The sequence below is a fragment of the Papio anubis genome, chromosome 10 (genome assembly GCF_008728515.1).
Source record: "Papio anubis isolate 15944 chromosome 10, Panubis1.0, whole genome shotgun sequence".
NCBI classification, from domain to species: Eukaryota; Metazoa; Chordata; class Mammalia; order Primates; family Cercopithecidae; genus Papio; species Papio anubis.
In genome coordinates this window covers 61,811,337-61,831,471 of record NC_044985.1, presented here as the reverse complement: position 1 = coordinate 61,831,471, position 20,135 = coordinate 61,811,337, and the positions used below count along the sequence as shown (strand labels likewise).

Genomic DNA, 20,135 nt, shown 5'->3' with positions numbered 1-20,135 from the left:
GAGGTAATTTGAGCATTACTTACATGGCAGAGCCAAATAACTTGTAAGGAACAATTTAATTCCAATCTGTGAAAACTGAACTATATGTACCGTAAATGAGTTTGGTATAACTACACCTATTTTTTGGTAATTAATCCACAGCTCCCCTCATTTAGGTTTTTCATTACTTTAAAAAAAAAAATTAAAAACAAAGAAACGGAGGACAGTGGCTATTCACAGGTATAATAACAGCACTCTATAGCCTCGAACTCCTGGGCTCTGGCACTCCTATTGCCTCAGCCTCCTGAGTAGCTGGGACTACAGTCACACGCCACTGCACCCAGTTTTGCTTTCTCTTTAAAGTACATCCTCTGACTCACAGAAAGATACCTGGCCCAATTCTTATCAGCAGTTTTGCCTGTGATGATAAGACTAAATTTTCTTATCTAAATTTGCTAAAATCACTGACTTTTAAAAGAAAAGATTTTAGTTTTCCAGTGGAGATGTCCAAGTATAAGATACTCAATTATTAAGATTGCTGAATTTAATCTTTCATCGTTAGTTTGAGTCAGAATGTGAGTATAATGAGGAGATAATTATGTTTTAACAAATGCATATTATTTATAATACCTTTTTATAAAAAGTGCCAAATGCTTGATTTAGATATACCTTTCTGATACATATCAATTCAACTCCAGAGCTAATAAATTTTTTTTGTTAAAGTTTTTAAAATACAAGCAGAATAGATCCCTAATTTTAAATCTTTATTTAGTTTTAGTTTTTATTTTTGAGACAGGGTCTTGCTCTGTCATCCAGGCTGGAGCAGTACTATTGTGGCTCACTGTAGCCTCAGTCTCCTAGGCTTAAGCAATCCTTCCACCTCAGCCTTCTGAGTAGCTGGGACTACAGGCACACACCACCACGCCTGGCTTATTTCATAATTTTCTGTAGAGATCAGGTCCTCTATGTTGCCCACGCTGGTCTCCTCTTGAACTCTAGGGCTCAAGTGATCCTCCCACCTTGGCCTCCTAAAGTGCCAGGATTATAGGTGTGGTGAGCAAACCACCCCCAGCCCTAATTTTTAATCTTTAATTTCAAAATAACTATACCTCCTATTGTAGTCTGTTTTGAAAATTCCTTACATTTCATATTTTTGGAGTGGCTATTATTTCTATAAAGATAAAAATGTCCATCCCCCAAAGCCACTGACATTTATTAAAATTTATTATCAACAAGTTTTAATTTTTTTTATCACTGTTCCCTTATAATCTTAAAAGAGCTTTACAAAATTACCAACACATTTTGATATAACTAAAAAAAATACTGTATAAAATATTTCCAATGATTTTGTCTTTTGTCCTTAGATTAAGTGTAAACAGTTAAGCTCCATGTATAGATTGAGTAGCAATTACCATATTTTATTGACTCTAAGATGCAATTGATTGAAAAAAAGCACCTTTTCATGTTTTATTAAGAAAGAAAATAAGGTTGTTAATTACATTATGCGATACAACTGATATCGAGATGCTTCTACTTTCAGGGGTGTTAAAATGAGAAAGATGTGCATCTCAAAATCAATGACATATGTCATTTAGTCAAATTCTAAAGACTGTCTATTGAATTTTTCCATTCTTGTCTTTCACATAAATAAGTCATGATTTAGTTAAGCAAAGAAAACTTTATTTCTGCTACACGTAACAACATATTGCTCTAAGGAACAACTACTATATTCGTTTTACCATTAATGTATGGATTCAAAAATACATGTCAGCAATCCCTGCTTCCCAGACAAAACAATGCTGTACACAGACTATCAGGTATATGAAAAAAAAGCTGTCAACTGTCCACAGGGAATGCGTCCAGTCACATTTTCAGTCAGTCAGCTGAGGATTATGTCATTATTTAGTCTTTGTTCTGTAGAAAGAACACAACACAAGTATGAAAATCATCACCTGAAAGGAAAGGAAATAGCTGTTGTAGTATTCCTAAAATGTTAGGAATTGTTCCTTTATTTCAATATACCCAATGTTATCTGCTTAATCATAGCTGCCCCCAAACAAAACCAAACTTACTCAGAAGGGCGATGCAGGTGCTGAATTTCTAGAGGGAAAGTGTTGTGAATTAATAAAAAATCCGATTCTCTGAAATACTAAAATTTCTATTTTCCTCAAATAGAGAATTACATTGTGGTTATCAGACCCATCTCAAAATAGAACTCAACTACTTTCAACGTTATATCCTTGGATCAGCTGCTTCTATTTCCTGGGCATGACTCACTTAATCCCAGGCCCATACCTCAGAGATAAAATAAACCAGCCTTCATGAATTGTGTTTGCAGCCTCTTAAAAATTAAAGAAACAAACAAAAAAGTGCACCTACCCCCCAAAACTTGTCACAATCATATAAAATTTGGGAAAGTCTTCCACAGTATTTTATCGAACCTTAAAATAAGGTAATATATTTATTTAATATACCAACAAAGAAGAAGAGTCATAATGGAGTCCATTGTAAATAGAAGATCCGCAGCAAAAATAAAAAAGCCATGCTGCAATTAGAAGAAATTCAAAACCGTGTAGCTAATTGTATCCTATCCAAATAGCCATTTCAACTAACCTGACCCCTATTTTATCTCTGCCCTGAATATGTGTAACAGTTCAAAAAAGGGAAAAATGAGAGATTAAAATTTTTGTGAACAGCCATGCTGAATATGCAATTCCTCTAATGTAGGAAATTGGATGAGTTTAAGGGAAAAATGTGGTATTATGAGGCTTAGTTCTCACAGTACCAACTGGCCATGAGGTAGTTTTATATCATTATAGTTTCTGATCATTTGGATGTCATTATTTTAGATAAGAGGACATCTCAAAGGTTTCACTGAAGCTACAAATGCAAGAGTTTTAGCTTAGACTGGCAAAGCCTTTTTTTCATTTTACAAGGAATTTTGTTGACTCATTGTCTCTCAAAAGCCCTATGAGAAAACTGGGGCTCAAAAAGGCAAAGAGGGTCAGGTGCAGTGGTTCATGCCTGTAATCCCAGCACTTCGGGAGGCCGAGGAAGGCAGATGACTTGAGTTTAGGAGTTCAAGGCCAGTCTGGGCAACATGGCAAAACCCTGTCTTACCAAAAAAAAATTACCCGGGCACGGTGGCACATGCCTGTAGTCCCAGCTACTTGGGAGGCTGAGCTGCGAGGACTGCTTGAGCCCAGGAGGCAGAGGTTGTAGTAAGCCAAGATCAAGCCACTGCACTCCAGCCTGGGTGACAGAGTGAGATTCTGTGTTTAAAAAAAAAAAAAAAAAAAAAGCGTAGAGACCAGCTCAGTCACAGTTAAATGGCTTTTTATTTTAAGCCCAATATTCTCTTTAACATGTAAATAATCATTAGAAAAGGTTCAACCATAAGAGTAATTTATATACTTTTCTATACTGAGAAGTCTAAAGTCTATATTATTGTCCTTTTTAAGGACAAAGATTTATTGAGTAAAAGCAAGAACTATTTCCTATTCTTGAAATATTCACAGACTAGAAAAAACACATTTTTTGCATGCTAGAGAATAGCTTGTCCAAACAGAATTCATTCTTAACATTTTATCCATAAACAGGAAAAAATGCTTGCTAATTCTTTCTCACTGCCAATTTAATATATCCAGGGTTAAATTGCTAACAATGTATGGTACAATGAGAGTGGTTTTGTCATTTAATAAAACATTTTAAAAGATTTAAAAATTAGAATTATTCATAATGGGCCCAATGGGCACTTTCTCTTGTCAAATGCCTTCTATGAAGGAGGAACTAATTATGTGATCTGTTCTAGGAGAGGAAGGGTCATCAGCAGTGATGCCTGGCAGGATTCATTCTCATATGTGCTAGCTCACACAATTGGTCAGAAAGAAAATCTTAAGTGAAAAAAATAAAGCTTTCAAGCCAGTAACTTCAAACTGAATTCAAAGTGCCTGCCATCTACTACATTTGACCTATAGTAGACTTGGAAAGTTGGTGTGTGTGAACAGGAAAACAGCTTCCCCTGAAATTCAGAATTATTTTACAGAATAAAAAAAGCCAAACTTTAGGCTGGGCACAGTGGCTCATGCCTGTAATCCTAGCACTTTGGGAGGCTGAGGCGGGCAGATCATGAGGTCAGGAGATCGAAACCCGGTGAAACCCCGTCTCTACTAAAAACATGAAAAATTAGCCGGGTGTGGTGGTACACGCCTGTAGTCCCAGCTACTGGGGAGGCTGAGGCAGGAGAATCGCTTGTATCCAGGAGGTGGAGGTTGCAGTGAGCTGAGATCTCACCACTGCACTCCAGTCTGGGTGACAGACCGAGATGTCTCAGAAAAAAAGATAAAAAAAAAAAAAGCCAAACTTTAAGGAATGTTTCCCCAAACCACACAGATATAAACTAACTGTCACAGTCAAAGAAATTGAGTTTGATTTTTGGAAACTAATAAATAAAATAGGAAATGGAATTCATATGGCTGTATATATCAAAATTTACAACAAAGAGTTTTTGGTAAATTGTTAGGTTTTCTTAAAAAATACATATATGCACACGAGAACATTTTCTGAAGGTACTGTTTTAATGCACAAACTCACAAATATAAGTCCAGAAAACACCAATATTTAGGTTCAAAAGGTCCAAAAATGATATATTATTTGATATTGCTTTTTAGGCATTTCATTAGAGAGAAGTCAAAACATTATCTTTCTAAACGACTGTTATAAATTACCTCAATTCATAACTCAAGACACCAATTCTTCAAGTTAAAAATCTTTAGAAGTATTTCAATTTTTTAAAAAGCGATCCTTATTCTAGCACTGGACAATTTTAAAGTTTATATAAGCACATAATAAAAAGTCAAATTCTTAAAATCTAAGATTTCACAAACAAAAAACAAAACCGAAATGTGATTTTATTTTATAGAAGGGCAAAAACATTCTTCAGTAAACGTCAACAATTTTTAAAGTTTAAATAGTTGCGAAGCTCTTTTAACTGACAACTTCTAAATCACTAAAAAGAAAAGTTCATAAAGTACTTACACATATTCCTCACATACTATTTACTCAATATGTTTTAAAATTCAGATTAAAAAGGGCTTACCTCAAGAATCAGTAAGTTCTTTGCCGTTTGTTAGACTCTTCTCTTGGCGAATCTGCCAGCATAACTTTAAGTCTCACCCCATTCAGAATCTTTCCATGTAGAGTGGCAATGGCATCATTAGCACTTATTCTATCGGCATACTTGGCATACCCCACATTTTTTCCTGATACAAGGTAAACTTCGATCAGGTTACCAAAACGACTGAAACAAAGTGAAAAAAATAATCAACCAAAATTGATAAATACAGCCTCTCAGGTCTAAAATTTGGAGTCCATTCTTGACTCCTTTTTCACTCTTCTCCCCACATCTGACATCCAACTCATGTCATCTTAAACATCTCAATCAGTCAATTCTATTCATTCTCATTCAGACCATCATCTTTTCCTTAATCTAATTCCTTTTTCACTAGTTTCCTTACCCCTGGGCTTGTCCCTCTTCAATCCATTTTCCACTCTGTCTTTTGAGTGATCTTTCTAAAACATAAATATGATCATTTACTCCCTAAAAGTCCCCTCAGCAGCTCCCCACTGCCTCCATGGTGACAACAAATCCCTTAAGATAGCTCGAGAGCCTTTCTGACATGGTCCTTGGACTCTTTAGTTTCATCTTCCCTAACAATCTCTCAAATTACCTATCTAATAGCCCTTCTTTTACATTCTCTATGGCAGAAATAACCATGCATACCCCCAGCTTTCACCTGGGGAGAAATTATTTTTATCCTTCAGGTCTCCACATACACCTGCCTTTTTTCAAGGCTTCTCAGAGTTTCTAAGGTAACTGCTCCTCCTATGTATCTTACACATTCCTTATCACAGCAACAATCACACCGGGTTGTAATTTTCTGTTTACCTGTCTGTTTCCTACATGAGATCAGCTCTAAGAGGACAAGAACTATAATGTCTTGTCCATTTAATATTTTGTTTACATAATGTCTCTTGTACTTAGCACAGTTCCTGCCTTGAACAAAGAAGAGGTTCAAGAAAAAAACTAAATATATCAGTTACATAAAGGTCAAAATACTTGAACCATGTCCTGATTTTTTTTTCCTTTTGAGCCTCAATATACTATCACATTATGTCCCTGATATTTTGTGCAGTTCTTTAACAAGTTTCCTATCTATCTAATTCACTAACATTCTTGTAAGGCAAATGGGAAAAAGGCCTAAAAGAAAAACCAAAGAAAGGAGTTATGTTAAAAACACAAAAATAAATAAGAACCTTCAACAAAACAGAAGATGCTTAGTAAAAAAAACACAAAAAACAAAAAGGGTCTCACTCTGTCACCCAGGCTGGAGTACAGTAGCACAGTCTTGGCGCACTGCAACCTTGACCTCCTGGGCAAAAGCAATCCTGTCACCTTGGCCTCCCAAGTAGCTGGGACCACAGGTGTGTACCACCATGCCTGGCTAATTCTTGTCTTTTTTGTAGAGATGGGGTTTTGCTGTATTGCCCAGGCTGATCTTGAACTCCTGAGCTCAAGCGATCCTCCCACCTCAGCCTCCCAAAGTGTTGGGATTACAGGCATGAACCACTGCACCAGGCCCATTTTATGTCTTCAAAAACAAAATAGCAGGAAATTCTGTATGGAGCCTTAGGATGTGTGACTGATAAACAAGAGAAGAAAATAATCAGAAATTGAAAAAGATGATACAAATGAGGAGTTTTTAAAACCAGAGAACAAATCATCTCTACCTGATAGGTACTGGAGGAAGGAAGTGTCTAGATTATGAGAATAATTAAATTACTAGTGTAAATAAAATATAACAAAAAGTGTAACTTTCTTACCAGAATATATCTTCTAATACGTCTAAAGGTAAAGGATGAGGATTAAACACAATAAAAAGTCTTTCTTTCACAGGAGTTTCAGGAGGGGCTTTTTTTTTGCATGATGGAAGTACAACATCTGTCTGGATTTGAGGCAACTGTGATCCAGAGCTTCCTCCAAATTGCTGTTAACAGGTAGAAAACAAGAAAAAGAAAAAAATGCCCTTTAGGGATTTTTGGCCAAGAGCTAAAGACAGATATGTATCATGGCATCTATGTGGTCTTCCACTATAGCTCTGAAAATTTTCTTACATAGACAATCAACAAAGTATGATTTCTCTTCACATTTATTTTATATGCTATTGATATATTATAAAGGTTAAATTCTTACCTACTTACCATAAGTTGTTGCTGACTTGGGTTATTCCACACCATTGATGCAAGCTGTGCAGCTACCATCTGTGTTGCCATTTTTCTAAGGAGACTGGAGACAATAACTGATAATTTACAGAAAACTAAAAATATTCAGTCTTTTAACAGTAACTTGTTTTGTGTGACTTTCTCACCTGAGAGGTCAACTGTTTTCTATTTTTATTCTTCAAGTCCTATCAATCATGTACACTCAAAGCTCGGCTTTAGACACTCCTGGAATGGTACTTACTCTGTTGCATTACTTCCATCATCAATGAAGGAAACACCTATTCGATTCCCAGGAGGGTACTGAAATCCATGTAATTTGTATTTTGCATAAATAGCTGATGCTACATTAAAATACTGAACCACTCCATGACCTAAAATAGAGAATATGCAGAAATGAAAAAGGAAAGCAGATTGAGTGCCTAAGGCCTATGTTACAATCTATCTCAAAAGTGAAACCATATAGAACTCTAATATCACATAACTAGTAAATACAGAGTCAAATGTATCAGAAAACATAGTTCTGTTATCATATGTGCAACAAGTGTATTCCTACAAAAGGAAGAAATAATTTAGGGGAAAATATGAACATGATATTTTAAGGAAAATGGAATATTAACATACACCCTGTCTAATAAATTTAATTTTAGGATACTGGCTTTTCTTATACGACACCAATATACTTAAAAGTCTAAATTTTTATTCTTTGAAATCTACTTTGAAATTTTAAGATTTTCCCAACCATACTGGGTAGGATATGGAATGAGAAGTGATAGTTGAAAAGAATATATACTCATCCTGGCTATCTGCAGCAGTAGAGAGAGGAAAAGTGATTTGAATGAAAAACAAAAAGATAGGGAACAGAGGATCTCAGATCACAAGTGACATATTTTACATTCCTTTGGAGAGATTTCTGCCAAAGGGATGAATTTCAATTTAGGAGGGTGATGCTGAAGGCAGGGACAATGTTATAATGCATTCCTTAGAGAGCCCAGGAGCTTGTGACACAACCAAAAGGTTTTCACATTTATAATACAGACCACTGGGGAAACACTTATAATTTATGTTCATCTGGAAACCCAAGCATCCAATATTTTAATGGAATTAAAATAAAATGCAGAAATCAAATGACCATATAAAGTTAATTCAAATGAGATTCGAACTATATGATGACACCTCTGTTAATAAAAAGATGTTCCAATGACACATATGTTTCAGACACATCCAACCAGAGAAACAAAACAGGAGGTACAGGAACAAATACATTTCAACATACCAGATAAAAGGAAGGAAACAAAACAAAATAAACACAACTTCACATGCATATAACAAATGTGCCAGAGAACACAAAAATGTGTACCTAGAAGTCTTAGAACGGAGAATGACAACATATGATCGGGTTAAGGTTGGGGATGGCTCAAAGACAGCTCTACAAAAAGACTAGTGCTGGATCAGGTACTAGTGAGTATGTAGGGGTGTCTGTATGAAGGGTGGAGTTACCTTAGTCCTGTTGGTCCACATGACCAAACTCACATCACTACCTCTGTGTCAACAGCCACGTCACTCTAAAAGGACTAAATCAGGTATCCTTACAAAACTGGAAGAAATGCCAACCAAGTATGATGTCTCTACCACCCCTCACTAACAAAGAAAAAAAAACACCTTAGATTTACTGAATGCCCTATTACATGCCAGAACTTGCATTAGGTTATTTTACATATATTATCTCTAATTCTTACCCAACCCTGGCAAAGAAGGTGTCAATGATCCCATTTTACATATGAGCAAAGAGAGGCTCAGAGGGGATAAGCAAATTGCCAAGGTCTCAAAGCTACATGCCACTGCTGGGATTTGTACTTGATTCTGATGCAAAATGGAATGCCAAACTTTCCCATTATGCCACAATGCCTCCATTAACAAAGAGCCTTAATAAAATCAAACGCTTAAAACACAAAGATGGGTTAGCTAATGTTAGATAATGGGTGTAATCAATTAACTAATTAATAAGTTCAAATGGCTGATATTGGAGTCTTGCTTCCACTGAGAATTGGAAGAAGCAGAGAGAGAAGTAGGGCATTTAGATGCTTGGAATGAACGGAAGGAGGGATATAAATTTAAGAGAAAGAGATCTAGGGATGAATGAGGAGGAAACTTTGTGAGTTTCATAACTTTGTCTAGCATTAACCAAAAGAGTACACAGAGACAGAGGCTCTATCCCGAGGCATTTTTTGTTGTGCAACTGGAATACAGAATGTTATATTTTGTGGGAGTTAAAATATATTTTACAGTGAATAATTTTGTAAAAAGAAGATATATTTCCAGGGCTTTGTTTATAGGTATCACCATATTTTGAAGTCTAAAGTAGAGAAAAAGGAGAGATAAAATTCCTCTCACATGAGCAGTACCTGACATAAAAGTGCCACTGGAGAAAAGCCATTTTAACAAAACTCTGTGTGTGTGTGTGTGTGTGTGTGTATATATATATATATATAAATGTGAATATTATTTTACCATAATTTGAATAAGGATCTCGTTGAACTTCACAATATTCCAATCCTGGTACTATATCAAAAATGCTGAAAAGCTGTTCTTCAGTGAAAGGAACTCTTGATACAACTGACAAGCGTTTGGAGATTGCTTCCTGGCCTCGGCTGTCATTCTTGTCAAAACTTGAAAATTCAGATTGTTGTTCTCCAACAATATAAAAAAAGTAAATCTTTAGATTTCTACACAGCCAACAATTCACTTAACATTTTAAATACTAGAATACAAAGAGTCCATTGTACTGAATAAAGGCACTGTATTTTGTAATAGGCTTCTGGTCATCAGAACTACTGATGAGACTAATGACAAGAAAACAGACAACTCTCCCCACTCCCCTACCTTTAATGCAGAAATATAAGAAGAAATGCATAGTCTAATTTCACAGAAATAAGTTTAGTATGCAAAACTGAAAAATATGGCAAGTATTTTACCTGAAAGTTTATGTCAAATAACATTCACAGGCCTTACTTTCATTACCCATTTTCCCCTTTTTCTATTAGAGCTTCTACTTTTACCATTCCTCTCTTTTCTGTAGCCCTAATTATAAAGCAGCAGTAGTTCTGGGACAAAATTTTAGGACTCATACTGAGAGGATATCTACATATGTCTTTTTAAGTTTTTGGTCAGCTGTATAGCGGCAGAAGCTCACCCAAAAAAGTGGCAGTGATATGTGGCACTGGCAATAGTTTCTAATATGAGGAATGTGTAATTAAACAGAGAAAACTATACCAGTTAAACAAAGTAAGTGTTAAATATTAAGAACCTTAGGAGTCATAATCCACTTTTTAGGAATAAAAAGAAACTTCATTTAAGATTTTTATTCACTAGGTGAAATTTATAGATGCCCGATAACAGAGTATTTTTTAAAACCCAAATTAGATCGCATATACTACATTACACTATTAAAAGTAAAGGTCGCCTACTTACCAAATGGAAACATATTTACTCTAGGTTCATGTCCCAAAGCCTCTTGCCTCATATTACTATAATAATCTTGTTCAGAGGATTCAGATGCTTTATTTTTAGGTTCAGCCAAGATTGCTCTAAAACCTGAAAAGAAAACCCATGAATTTCAAGTTTCATAGCAAATTTAACATACCTGCAAATATACTTGATTGCTAGTGCCTGACTCAGCTTTATAAATACAATTGTACAAAGGAAAATCTATACAATGGCCATCTCCTCCAGACCTACTTCTTTGCTTTCTGGAAGATGGCAAAGAGTAAATGACAAACAGCAAGTATACCAAATTATGGGTCAATGTAGACAAGAAAGATCAGCAATTCTATGCTATCCCTTCCCATCTTCCCCTGTTACAGATAATATCTTCATTCATTCACTTAAGCTCCTCAACATCAAAATCCTGTAGGGCTTCTTCATATTTAACTTGTCACCAACGTTCTTCCTTTGAAATGCGCACAATTGGAATGTGCTATCTTTTACCCTAACTTCCCTGCCTCTGTTTTTAATTTAGATTCTCTTCAATTAATTACAACAGCCCTTTAACTGGATTTTTTTTGCTTCTGGATCAAGGGTTCTTAACTAGGGGACCAAGGATGAGCTTCAAAAGGTGGGAAGACTCCATGAACCCTCTGAAACTTTAAATAAAATGCTTATTATGCATTTATGTGCACATGGGCATATTTCAAGGGTTCGGTTTTCTTCACATTATTCAGTGGCTTAAAAAAGGATAAAACCAGCTAGTTTGAATTCTTCTCTGGAAATCTATCATTAATACTGTGGGGTTAGATCAACTGTTCTTACTTTTGTCTTTCTAAACAATCTACAAAGGAATTCTAATGCGGACTAACCTTGAACTTTTCCTAACCTCCCATATATTGTTCCCATGTTCCAATGTACCTTGTTAACCGTGTCTCAGAATGTCTCAACAGAAATACTGTGCTTTACTCAGACAGCTGCCTTCACAACACTAAGCAAAAGACATGTTTATTCCTGGCATTGTGACTCTGCTAGCACTGCTCTCACCTTGTGTCCTGCCTACTCGACACCAGACACAAGTCCTACCCCCTAGGCATGTGTTGCCACGCTCATCCAGCACACTTGTTTTTCACCATTGACAGACTCTACCATACACTTATGAACACTTTTTTTTTTCATTTGGCAAATTCTTACTGAGTCTACTATAAATGGCAGCTACTTTTATAGAGAGCTTAATAAATCTTTATTGAGGGCCTATTATTGTACTAGATACCTGGAGTGACAGACTAATAAGACATACTTCTTGCTTTCAAAGAGCCTTTTAAAAAAGTTCTTCCATTATTCTTTATTTTTTGCCTATTAGATCTTGGCTACCCAATACAGCTATAAATTCCTTAAATGTGAGGGCTGCCATATACTTCATCTGTATCTCTCTACTTAGCATATTGATCAGTATACTGCAGGTACTCAATTAGTGCTGGCTAAATGAGAAATTCAGAAGGATCTAAGAGAAAATTTTCATATGTACCTTCGGGGTATCTAAGAATTCTACTGATTAACAGTAATTCTTTCCAGTATATGTAGATTTTTATAATGTCCTAAAATCCAGTAATTTAATCATTCTACATATCAATATAGCTAACTAGAAGTATACCAACAAAGAATATTCTCCTTGACATCTTTAAAATTCTTATTCTTTATATATACAGCAACATCAGAAGATCATATTCATGTCATTCTAGCTTTAAATTAACCCTATCTATATCAATTACCTATGTTAGCACATCTTATAAATCTTATTCTTAACCTATAGGCTTATTAATTATACTTTATACTCTTTGGGATGTAGATCAAATATAAACAAATATAAAGAATATTTTAAAAACCCTGAAAAGGTAAGTCAAGTTTTTAATACATAAAATTCTAAAATACACTTAAAAAACCCTAAAAACCTATACAAATAATACCCAAAGTATGCATTTCACTTACTAAGTTAATGTAGTTGTTCTTATTTCTTCAAGATAGTGCCTCAATGAATGTTTAATCATAGCCCCAAAATATTTTTCTTCCTTGGACTGTAAATATTTAGTCACTGCTAAAATTACATTAGCAGATACAGTTATTATCAAAAACCCATATTAAATTCAGTTATTTAGAATAATCAGAAATTTTTACAAAAGTTTTTAACAATGTTAAACAAACACATCCTTACTTCGATCACAGTTTTCTATTGCTTGGGCAGCTTGTGATGGTTTTAAGTATCGTACGTAGCCCAAACCTTTACTTTCTCCAGTGACTTTATTCTTAATAATGCTGCAATACTCGATATCTCCATACACCTAAAAGAGTTAAAAGACATGATTTCTGGGGACATAAAATTAATTGAACAGAGTATTTCAGAACCAAAATGTTGTTTATATGTTACCCTTGCATGCAAACAAAGAAATAAACAGTATAAACTATGCAGATATTGCAATATGCAAATATGCTTATTTCACAGACGAGGAAGCTAGGCTTTAGAGAAACCAAAGAGGGACAAAGTCACAGAAGAAGAGTAAGAATTTGTACATGGTCTGGATAGCTCCAAAGTCTTGCTCAACAGTGGTTAAGAGCCAGAGCTCTGGAATTAAACTTTCTAGATTTAAATCCTGAATCAACCACTCATTAATTAGGCAGTTTACTTATTCTCTCTGTGCTTACCTCTTTATTAAATGGGCCTAACAGTAGTATCTACATCACAGGGTTGTTTAAGGGTTAATTGAAGTAAAACACATAAAGTGCTTACATGGGGCTTGGAACACACTCAAAGAACATTAGCTATAATTACTTGTCTGTCTTCTAACAGGAACATAAATGATTGTGTATTCTTTTGAAGGAGCGCTTTTCAAAGAGTATCTCTAAAATATGCTGGTTCACTCAGAAAGTTACTATTCTGAGAAACATGCAGTAGTGCTTACTTTTAATGTTCAAAGAAATATGCAATATAATTGATATTATTTATTTTATAAATTCTTAAGTAATCAATTGTCAACTTAATTATCGTACACTAGATTAAAGTGTAATATTTGTTCATTCAGGAAAAGATAAAAATTTATAAATATTTAAGGTAAAAAACATTTTCCTTACCACTGGAGGAGGCATAAAATATATGTTTTTGGTATTTACTATTTTTGAAGTATTTTATTGAATTCTCAATTGGGGTAGGAGCGAAAGTTTGAAAATTACTTTTTAATGCTTGTTTTCTTTCTTGCTTGTTGCCACCCAAATCATGGTAGGATTAGTAGAAAAAAGATAAAGAACTACAACTCAAAACAATTTAAAAATTGCTTTTTAATAATCTGTGTGAAAGCTTATCACTGCATAAGTTAATGGCTAAAAAGACTTAAAATTATCCTCAAATTTCATTTATATAGGTCAGAGCTATACTTATGTTTTCTTCTTTAAATATAACTCATTCAAAGGCCCAATTTTAGGACAAAAACTCTTCAAAGAATAAGCCTTTCTGTGAATGAGTACCATGTCAACATACCATAGGCCTTTTCTAAATACTAGATAATACAGTTCACACACTCAGGTCTGCCTGATTCGCCTTTACATGCCAGGCAACAGAGGGGAGTGAAAAGAGCATGCTTTGAAATTTTAAAGACCAAGAGCAGGCTCCAGACTCCGATAGCCTGGGTTTAAATCATAGCTCTACGACCTACTAACTGTGTGACTTTACTTAAAAGTTTCTGAGTTTTATACTTCATTTCTGTGAATCTCTACTTTCACAATAAAGTAGGGGGAGACTACCATTACTATTTTCCAGTTTTTATATATTCTTTAATTTTGAAAACTAATTTATGCTAGGTTTAATATTTAAAAAGTAGATTGAAATTGATGAAAACAGTTATATAATTCCCCACGACTACTCTATTGACCTTATTCCAACGACACTTCAGATTTAGTACCCATACAACCTGTATAGGACTATCAGTTATTACATATGCTAGCTGATTAGAATAAGTACCTTAAATTTTTCCCGCAGATCTTCCTCTGTGTAGGACTTTGGTATCATAACAAAGATTCTTGTAAGTTCTTCATCTTCAACATCTCGGTGACTTCCAGATGATCGGGACTGTGCAATGAAAACCTAAGAAACAAACAAAACTCCCAAAATAAAATAATGTCAACTATTTTCCCATTTCTTAAATTTTTTTCAAAAGCAATTATTCTTGCAATGACTTTTTATTTATTTATTTTTTTTGAGATGGGGTCTCGCTGTGTCACCCAAGCTGGAGTGTAGTGGTGTGATCATGGCTCACTGCAGTTTCAACATTCTAGGCTCAAGTGATCCTCCCACCTCAGCCTCCCAAGTAGCTGGGACCACAGACACATACCACAACACCCAGCTAATTTTTTAACATTTATAGAGACAAGGTCTTGCTATGTTGCCCAAGATGGTCACGAATTCCTGGGCTCAAGTGATCCTCCCACTTTGACCTTCCAAAATGCTAGGATTACAGGTGTGAGCCACTGTGCTGGGCCTGCAATGACTTTTTTTTACGAGCTAATACCAATCTCTGCATTGTTTCTTTCCCAAATGTATTTCTACTTTTGCATTTGTTTTTAGCCAGAGCAATTTGAATAAATGTAATATAATAAATTAAAACACCATAAACAAGGGTCCTTGCATTGTTTGTTTCTCTTTCCTTTAAAGGGGTCTCTATATCTCGGTCTCTAATCCACTGCTGGTAAAGGGGGCTCTATATCATCCAAGCATGAGAAAACTGGAACTTATGAAATTCTAGAGTAGGAAGCAGCAACTAAGAAAACCACAGTATTAGAGACATATCCCTTTATAGTCTACTTCTAGTTATTCCTACAGTAAATCTATGCTATATGTCAAGCACTATATGAGTACAACTACTGAGTAACACAGAAATGGCCCACTAGAGTTTTGTGGCTGATATCAGTAATAAATGGTAAATAGGGAAATACAAATAGGGAAGCTTTAAGTATATGCAAAGACATTAGAGAAAAAAAAAAGAATCTCAGGTAAGATGAAATTGGAAGTGCCATCAGAACACAGATTTCTACATTTTAGAGGACTGAGGTGTTTCAAATCTCTGACAAAGGAGACAGTCTATGTAGAATGTATGTAAAATAATTAACCTCCTCATGGTAGATTTCTCCCATAAATTTTCACCTTCAAAGACTATGAGCGTTCATAGGCTCTAGATAAGAAGCATTCTTGCAAAACTAAAGCCAAGATTTTTTTCTTCTGTTTTCTAGGTTTCCCCCTTTCCGCCAGATAACATAGTTGGTCACAGAATAACTTTTACTTGGACAATCTTTTCTGGCTGAGGCCTGGTATGTTAATATTCTTGTGTTATAAATCCTCTGAAACTTTGCAAAAGCAAAGTACAATAGAAATACTGAAGCTGAATTAATTTAACTGGAAATGCTGAAAACAACACAAGAGTGTTCCAGTCGAAGATGGCTCGAGTTGCAGCTGCTGAATGAAACTAGGCTGTTAGGGTGTGGTGGCTCACAACTGTAATGGGAGGTTGAAATGGGAGGATCGCTTGAGCCCAGGAGTTTGAGACCTGCCTAGGCAACATAGTGAGACCCTGTCTCTATGAAAAATAAAAAAATTAGCTGGGCATGGTGGTGCACATCTGTAGTCCCAGCTGCTTGAGAGGGAGGATGAGGCAAGAGGATTGCTTGAGTCTGGGAGGTAGAGGCTACAGTGAGCTGTGATCAAGAAGCCACTGCACTCTAGCCTGGGTGACACAGCGAGACTCTGTCTCAAAAAAAAAAAAAAGAAATGAAACTAGACTGTCTAGCTAGGTACTACAGTGAAACAACCTTCTGGCTAAAACTGAATAGTCAAAAATGTGACAAAGAAAATAGTAGTTTATTTCTTTTTGGGAACAAGATCTTTAATTTCTCTGCAGCTAAAAGAGAGGGTACATTTCAGTGCTGGGCCTTTAATTTCTCTTGTAGAAATTTATCAGGGGAAGGTGGTCCACCAATTTCAAATATGGCACATTTTTTTGGGTTGTCCACATGGGCTCTGTGGCCATGTTACACTCAAAATATAAAAACCCTCTCCACTAAGGTCATAATTGGACAGTGATGAAACACATCAGTCTACTACAGGGGTCAGCAAACTACAGCTCCATTTTTGGTATAGCCCATGATGTAAGAACTGTTTTTACAGTTTTTAAGGACTGTAAAAACTGTCCTTAAAAACTGTAAAAACAGACAAGGATTTGTGACAGAGACTGTATGTGGCCCACAAGGCCTAAAATATTTACTAGCCAGCCCTTTACAGAAAAAGTTTGTCAACTCCTGATCCTGTATGCTGTGACCCTAAATTAATTTTGTTGCTCTCCTATTCTGACACACTTCAGAGGGTTGGAGAGGTGGGAGGAAGGGACTGTTTACCGTGTTGCTGGTATATTCCCAGGCTCCTTCTCTTTTGTGCATGGAGCAAGACTTCCAGAGACTGAAATATCTCTGAGTCCTTTATTTACATAAGTCCATAATAATACCATTCTCAATTTGGAAAACAATTTTTTTAAAAATTGAGAAAATATTTTTGTGCAAAGTACCAACAGAATAACATACATAGCAACTATTTACATGTGGCAGACGAAGGGTACAATTTAAGCAATCGCCAGATTCTCAGGACTGAGTCCTGATTTGAGATCACAGGGAGTAAGCAGTGACATCTTGGCTATTACCGATCAACAACAAGGACATATTGAGGGCTTACCCTGTGCGAGGCACTGTGCTGAAAGCACAGATTATGTCAAATAACCCTCAAAATGATCCTTCCTGACATGTGTCATTATCACAATGATTTGGCTCTTCTTAAGGCAGTTTACTTTGGTCTGCTTTCAAAGAAAATTTGCAGTAACAGAAAGGGTCAAGAACCAAATGTATGCTATTAACACTTTCAGAAACAGAGCTCCTTCAAAATAATTTTCCAAAACAACAAAATGTGATGAATATGTAAGTGACCGTTTTAAACACCTGCACTTAGTATTATATACATGTATTCTTTTGTCTGGTACTGGAAAACGTCCAACACCAGAGGTCCCCAGTTTAAAGTACTTTTGTCAAGTTGTTAACACCTCATCTCTACCTGAGGAAAAGTAGAGTTTTTCCGTTTGTTATATATGGAAATTCTGGGCATCTGAGAGAAGGTCAGAAAAGTACTCAAAGTAGGCTAGGACGAGTTTGGCAGTGAACTCAAGAGCTGGTGGATTAGTGAGGGCGAGGGAGAGGGGAGGCCCAGCCACTGCTGTTCTGTCACCCGGTGGCCGCGGTTGCCTGGTCCGCTCTCGGGGGGCAAACATTCCGCTTCCCGTCCCCTTCCCTGCAACCCAGCGCAGCTTCGTGGGAGGGGAGCCTCTCCTCAAAGCAGCCCCTGTCCCTACACCAGGTGCTGTCTGGTGAGCTGCCGGGAACGGATGTTCCACTCCTCCCTCACCCGGGCAGAGCGGCAGGTGAAGGGAGGTCCGAAAGGCCCACTCCTTCCCCCGAGAGCACGCCGACCCGGGCACCCGCACCTTGATGGGCTTGGTGTCGTTGGGGCCGAGGCACTGGCCATGCATCTCCTCCATGGCCCTGCAGGCCTGTGAGCTGCGGGCGAACTTGACGAAAGCAATGCCCTTGGATTCCTTAGTGTGCTTGTCCCGCACCACCCAGATGTCCTGGATGTCGCCAAAAGGCGAGAAGCGTTCCCTCAGCACCGACTCAGGCGTGTACTTGCTGATCACAAGGAAGATGCGGCTGTTGGGCGGTTCGTCCAGGCTGTCCACGCCCGGGCGGAAGCCCCCGCCGCTCGCAGAGCTGCCAGCTTCGTCCATGGTACTCCACCTGAATGCAAGAGCCTCAGTGCTCTTTGCTTCTGCGGTGTCTGCCACCGCTGCAGTCTCACACCGAGGCTTTGCGGGCTCGTTGCTCCGCTTCCGGGAGAGAGAGGAGTCCTGCGCCAGGTGCTGTCCAGCCGCGCAGAATGCGGCCTTCCGGGGAGCGGCCTGCAGCGCCCCCTGGCGACGCGGGGGACCCTGACGCAGTCTAAGTCTCCAACCCAGCTGAGCCTCAGCCCAAGTATCAATTGTGTAATCCCTGTTCCCTGCAGGCAGAAAAGCGCTGTCTACTGCACAGGCTTTCCCAACGCTGGCTTTACCCCACCCCTAAGGCCAAGGATTCTTTCCAGTGTTAAAGAAAACATTATTCATGACACTCATTAGAGATGGTACAGGAAAGCCAACTTTGACAAAAGGAGACATGGTGATAGGTCCAGGGACAACTGCAATGGGGTCTTGTAGTGGGAGAGAGAGATTGGACTGAATTTTGACTCTAATAAGGACACATTTCTAACCAAGAAGCTGGGTGGGAGGTCAGTGGATGGAAAATTACTAAGAGGGTACATCAGGGTTAAGGAGGATTCTGGCTAAACCAACTTGACAGGATACTTGCTGAAGGCAGGCCAGGGTGATTGATATCCATGGTGGTCAGATACTGGATTTCCACTACACTGATTCACTACACTGAATCTTGCTGAAATTGGATTCTACAAGGACAGACAGCCCAAGATCAAGCCTAGTCAAGCAGAGGACTCAGAGGAGCCTAACTAAGTTTTGGTCAAAGAGGAGAGTCCTTTGTCATCATCTTGATCATAAGCTCAATAGACGATCAATATAGGACAGAGTTCAAACTACACAGCATTAGAGTGGAAAGGAACATTTGAGATCATTCCATTTCAACCTCATTTGTTAGAGATGAGGAAACTGAGGCCTATAGCATAGCCAAAGTAATAGAGATAAAAGTACAGCTAAAACCAGAACTAACTTGGCAGGGAGTGGTGGCTCACGCCTGTGATTCCAGCACTTTGGGAGGCCGAGGCGGGTGGATCACGAGGTCAGGAAACCAAGACCATCCTGGCTAACACGGTGAAACTCCCTCTCTACTAAAAAAATACAAAAGAATTAGCCAGGCGTGGTGGCGGGCGCCTGTAGTCCCAGCTACTCAGGAGGCTGAGGCAAGAGAATGGCGTGAACTCAGGAGGCAGAGATCGCGGCACTGCCCTCCAGCCTGGGTGATAGAGTGAGACTCTGTCTCAAACATCAACAACAAAAAACCCAGAACTAACTCCATCTGTTGATTTACTCAACTTCTACAAACAACCCTGGGGTTGGAGGGCAGTGAGGGTGGACTGCTCAGCTGTGGAACTAAGAGAAATCATAGAGTGCAAGCAAAGTGGGAAACGCCTTCTTGTTAACAGGCCTTAGAGGAGAGGTCAGAAATCCAGTAGAAATCCAGAAACAAGGTCTCGATTTAGCAGTGGCATTGGAATGAAGTGAAAGGAATAAACCCCTACGTAGACCGAGGGCAGA

The 20,135-nt window shown here is 37.5% G+C and overlaps 1 protein-coding gene across 6 annotated transcripts; it reads right to left on the bottom strand.

The window, feature by feature from the left end:
* Nucleotides 1-1,637: 1,637 nt before the first annotated feature.
* RBM45 (RNA binding motif protein 45) lies at nucleotides 1,638-18,750 on the bottom strand. 6 transcript variants are annotated; one of them, XR_001893416.3, is made up of 10 exons: nucleotides 18,303-18,750; nucleotides 14,750-14,872; nucleotides 12,953-13,079; nucleotides 10,729-10,851; nucleotides 9,769-9,954; nucleotides 7,502-7,631; nucleotides 7,232-7,324; nucleotides 6,862-7,025; nucleotides 5,078-5,278; nucleotides 1,638-1,893 (listed from the first exon to the last, which is right to left on the bottom strand). XR_001893416.3 is itself a non-coding variant. In XM_021923743.2 (10 exons), exons 1-9 carry the CDS (start codon nucleotides 18,600-18,602, stop codon nucleotides 5,086-5,088), a joined length of 1,431 nt encoding a protein of 476 aa, XP_021779435.1. In that variant the 5' UTR covers nucleotides 18,603-18,746; the 3' UTR covers nucleotides 1,638-2,079; nucleotides 5,078-5,085. The 6 variants fall into 6 exon arrangements, 5 of the variants coding, with proteins under 5 accessions (XP_021779435.1, XP_009180783.1, XP_009180782.1 ...); XM_021923743.2 differs by having other exon boundaries at nucleotides 1,638-2,079; nucleotides 7,240-7,324; nucleotides 18,303-18,746; XM_009182519.3 differs by having other exon boundaries at nucleotides 1,638-1,931; nucleotides 7,240-7,324; nucleotides 18,303-18,746.
* Between the last annotated feature and the right edge of the window lie 1,385 nt (nucleotides 18,751-20,135).